General features: G+C 44.1%; 1 protein-coding gene across 1 annotated transcript in view; it reads left to right on the top strand.

Annotated features, from left to right (window-relative positions):
- Positions 1–2,138, top strand: part of ca5a (carbonic anhydrase Va) — a 10,769-nt gene extending 8,631 nt beyond the window's left edge. Inside the window, exon 8 of the mRNA XM_037978164.1 lies at positions 21–2,138. Within this exon, the coding sequence (XP_037834092.1) occupies positions 21–40 (20 nt within the window). The 3' untranslated portion in view covers positions 41–2,138. The remainder of the gene's footprint in view (positions 1–20) is intronic.
- The last annotated feature ends 2,594 nt before the right edge of the window (positions 2,139–4,732 follow it).

The following is a 4,732-nucleotide window of genomic DNA, read 5'->3' as shown; positions in this document are numbered from 1 at the left end:
GGGGGCGCCGTCAGCCAGAGGCAGCAAGCACAGCTGCTGAGGCTGCTGGACTCACAGCACCGGGAGTCCCCCCCGCATCCCTCCTGGAGTCCCCCGCATCCCTCCTGGAGTCCCCCGCATCCCTCCTGGAGTCCCCCGCATCCCACCGCTGAACACCAACTCCCAGTGCAGAAAACAGTTTTAAATTCTAACTTTAGGATGTTTTTTTTAAGAGTCCAACTTAACTTTTTTTAGAAACGGTATAGGGTTCCTTACGTGTTAACTTTTTATTTCCTCTCATTTTTCGGTTTGCCTGTTTCAGACCAATCACCAGGAAGGGACGGTGCTGCGGGAAAAAAATCACTTTCGTTTTAATGATTTCATTTTGTTGTTAAAATGAATTATATTTATTGTGTATCTACAGTAGTTTTGGTGAGTTTTAGATTGAACATCACAGTTTTTCAGCCACAGCTGTCTGTTTACACCCAGATTTTAACAGATTCCCTGAATGATGTCTCAAGAAAAAATACAAAATACTTCATTATTTTAACTGAAAGTCACTTTATAGAAAGAAAACCTGAATGGGTTGTTGCTGAATTATCTGTTACAAAGAGATGACCTGCAGATGTCTGATACTCAGAAACTTTAGTTCGATTCAAACATCTTTAACTTTACTGACTTTTCAAACTCTCAGCCTTTCTTCCCCTCCTGTGTAACTGATAACAGGTTTCTGTATCAGTTCTTCTGTGTAGCTGCAACAGGAAACATCCCAATTTTTGACTTCAGTGAATCAGAAGGTTTAAGGCACAGAGCTTCGGCTCGTGTTCAGATGATGTGCAGCTCAGCTGGGGATGAACTTCCTCTCTGTTTGTCTGATTTTAGAGCTTCAGTCGTCTGTGTGTGTGGTACGTTTAACGGTTACAAATAACCACCGCGTTCGTCTGCCACTGAACGTGCGAACCTTTAAACTGGAAGGAGGAACACCGGGAGGAATCCTGTCTTTACTGTTGGGAACGTCATCACAGACTTCAACCTTTCAGCAGACAGACTTGAGGTCGTATCTCACCGCGCCGCAGACCTGCTGCTGATGATCGAGCAGAGCGGCGGCGGCGTTTACATCAGCCAGTTCTTTAAAACCCAGTATCTTATCTATACACACATATTTTAACTGTGCAACAAAAACACTTCATGCAGTATTGCTTAAAAACTGCAGTAAAACAGCAGGATTTAAAGCAAATATTCCTATCTGGCAGCAGATCGGTGATTAGTTTTCCTGGTTGCATTAGAGGCAGTGTTGACTGGCTGCAGCAGCTCGGAGAGTTTCGGGCTGCTGACGTCGTGTTTTGTTTATTGGACTTCAGATGAAGCTTATCCTGGAACCCAGACGAGGCCTCCGTCGCTCGGTGCTGAAGCAGCGGCGTCTTATCTGAAGCGTCCCCGCTGGGGGCCACGCCCGGCGCCTCACGGTTCATCTCCGTCAGATGAAACATGACCGCGGCCTCATATCTGTCCTGTGTGAAGCCTCTTGTGTGCGGTTGATTTAAAGCAGGGGTCAGAGGTCACGGCTGTCTCTGTAACAATGCAGCTGTCCAAAGCCGCCCCCCCTGGTATCAAACGGGGTGATGCTAACTGGCTGCGACGGCTGCAAAATGGCTGAACAAACTCTGACGGAGGCTGAGGTGGAATCTGATGAGCTGTTTATCTTCTTCTTCTTCTTCTGTGTTCACTGCAGACAGGAAGCCAGTGCTGCCTTCATGTTTAAAACGTGCCGCCTCGTCTCCTTTTCCTTTAAACTGAATTCACTTTCAGGCCTTATTTTAACATCAGATGTTTGTTTACATGATCTTTTCTGTCCCGTTGTTGCCACGAGGTTTCAGTTTCCTGGAGAGCGAGGGGCTGAAGGGCCTCCTCCTGTTTGAGCAGCTGGACGCTGTGTGGATTTTAGCTCTTTGTTTGTCCAGCGTTCAGCCTACATTCCTGCTCCTCTCCTCTCCCAGCATGCTTTGCTCCACCTGGATGGTTTCATTAAGGTCCAGCTGTGGGGCGAGGCCAGAAACCGTAACCCCCCCCCTTCCATCACCGATGTACAGAACAGTTTAAAGACACTGATGTTAATGTCTGATGTGTTCAGCAATAAAATAAAATATTTTATGAGATCAGAAACGTTTCCGTGTTGTTTGTTTTTAAATCGATCCTCGGAGAGAGATGCTTTTTGGGAATTCTGGGATTCAGAAGGAAATAAACAAGCCTGATTAATCAGGCTCCTTCCTGTTTGAGTTACTCCCTGCCAATGATGCTCGTTTGCAAAATGCATAAAAAATGAATTAAAGATCATAAATTACTGACGTCAAAGTGCAGAAAGACTCATGGCAGGTTTATAATCAGTAAAATCCTGCCAGACGAAGAAACATTTCCATAAATTTTCTTTTTCTTTTCTTCCAAAACCTCAAACCTGAATGTCCCAAACATAAAACGTTATTATAAATTTAAAGCCTCTTTTTTTTCTTCTTGGTTTAGTTAACTTTTAGGTTAAAACGTCTGAAACATTTGACTTAAAATTAAATCGTTTTATAACTGATGCAACAAAACTACAAACTTCTTCATTTAAGGAGCTGATCACTGCAGACCAAACTTGTCTTTATTATAATAAAACAGACGTTCTTGGAGTTAATGTGATTTTTAAAATTCAGACTTCTGTCACGTTTTTATGAGATAAATGTAAGTTTTGGTTTTAATGGGACAGAAGTGGAAATGTTTTCCAAGTTTCATCTTTCAGTGTTTGTCTGATTTTTGCACATTTTGAAGTTTTGGTTTAAGTAAAGAATCAGAACCGACCCTAATGAAACCAGAACCCTTTTGGACAAACCTACAGGTTCCTCCTCTCAGCAGGTAGATTTCAGACGCTCCTTGTCGGATCTTTTTCTGAGTTCTGATCCGAGTCTTTATTAAATCCGAGCCCACGCTGTTCCTCCAGCAGACCCACCTGACCCCGCGCCTCCTCGCTCGGACCCGGGCCTCCATCAGAACCTTTGAAGCAGAGAGGGGATGTGCAGTGGCCCCCACCCACCCCCCTCTGTGCCGCGGCTCCACCTGACTCCGATTGAAGCTGACCTCTGGGGGGGTTGTTGTTCGGTTCTGCACGGATTCTGGGTTTCCCCTGATTGTGTGGCTGTGGACAGACTGTCTGACGCTCAGAGGTTCTGCAGGTTGTTAAATGTTTGGATGATCCTCGAGGTCTTCGATCTGTAGACGCAGTTCCTGTCAGCCTGGAGAACCTCTGCCCATCTTTCCTTCTTCAGATTCAGCCTCTAAATCCTCTTTTTACCCCACTCCTCTCACTGACCTGCTGAGAATTTACCTCATTAATCACTAAATGCTCCTCCAGATGTTCCTGATTCACAGCTTTTTGTTGCCTCGTCCCAACTTCATGGAGATGCTGCCATGAAATGATCCACCCTTTAAACATCTGAGATGTTCACCACCTCCCATTATGTGGAATATCGTATTGCATTGTGGGTGTCATTTCCAGCTCTGTATAAATTTGAGGAACGTTGATGTTTCCAGACTCTGTTTTCTGTTTTCTAACAGAAAAAAGTCAAAATTTCTAAAAGTTGCAGGTATTTGTCACAATGTCTGTGTATAAAAGATGAAAATAATAATTCTAACGTCCATTTTTGGTTCATCGACCACGAGAACTTTGCTGTGGGACATTTTACTGTTTGTGATGCAACAACTTTAACCTTTAGGCTGACAAACATGCAGGCTAATGGAGGGGAAATAAAAGGTCAGATTTACATGATTGGGTGGATCTATAGAAATCATAAAACTTTGACCTCAAAAAAAAGGAAATTTTGGCGTCTGGAATTTCAGAATCCAGATGTTTGAAGCTCTGGGTGTGTGGAAAATAATGCATGTATTTTTAGAAAAATAAAGCCTTTATTTGTGCAGAATCCAACAGCTGAATGAGTTATTTCAGCAGCTTCTTTTCTGCTGCTCAAAATCTAAAAGAACCTCCAGAGGCGGCGCAGCGGGAAGGAAACTAGAACAAATGTTTTTGTTGAGAAACAAAAGAAATTCCACAGAAGAGCACGGCGACGCTCGCTGATCAGAGGCGGGAAAATAAAATAAATCAGGTCGTTGATGGCGGGAAGCTGTCGGCTGATTAAAATATGTTTCAGTTTCAGAAAAATCTGATGAAATCAGCTGCCTGCCTCTGAAACTCAGATCTTTTGAAACTGAAACAAACTCGGAGGATGTGTTGGGGATCACTCTCAGCTACTACCACTCCAGATCTGTAAGAATAACTGAATTACAGCCAGTTAGCTGTGGCGACCATCTTTAATTGGGTTGACTTTATGAGTTTTGGAGAAACAGCAGATAATTCTGAGAGTTTCACCAAAATCTGTCCGGTGCTCCGTGAGATATTTTGCTAACGCAGACATTTCTCTGGACAATTATTGGATTTCTGAGTGAAAGGTTCTGCGAACAGAACCAGAGGTTCTGGTTCTGGACCGTTCTGTTGTACATCAGCTACTGGACCGTTGTGGCCCACTCTTCTTTCCAGCGTTGGTTTCTGCTCAGCTCTCTGAGGTTCTGGTTCTGGTTCTGGACCGTTCTGCTGTGTTTGGGATCATTGTCCTGTTTGTTGGACAGATGGCCTCACATCTGACTCCAGAATCAGCCCAAACCATCAGCCCTCCACCGCTGTGCTGACAGCTGCAGTGCATTCTGGGTAAATCATCTTTTCTTACCT

The sequence above is a fragment of the Kryptolebias marmoratus genome, linkage group LG11 (genome assembly GCF_001649575.2).
Source record: "Kryptolebias marmoratus isolate JLee-2015 linkage group LG11, ASM164957v2, whole genome shotgun sequence".
Lineage (NCBI taxonomy): Eukaryota > Metazoa > Chordata > Actinopteri > Cyprinodontiformes > Rivulidae > Kryptolebias > Kryptolebias marmoratus.
The sequence above is the reverse complement of the archived record's forward strand: the minus strand, read 5'-3'. Positions and strand labels throughout refer to the sequence as shown.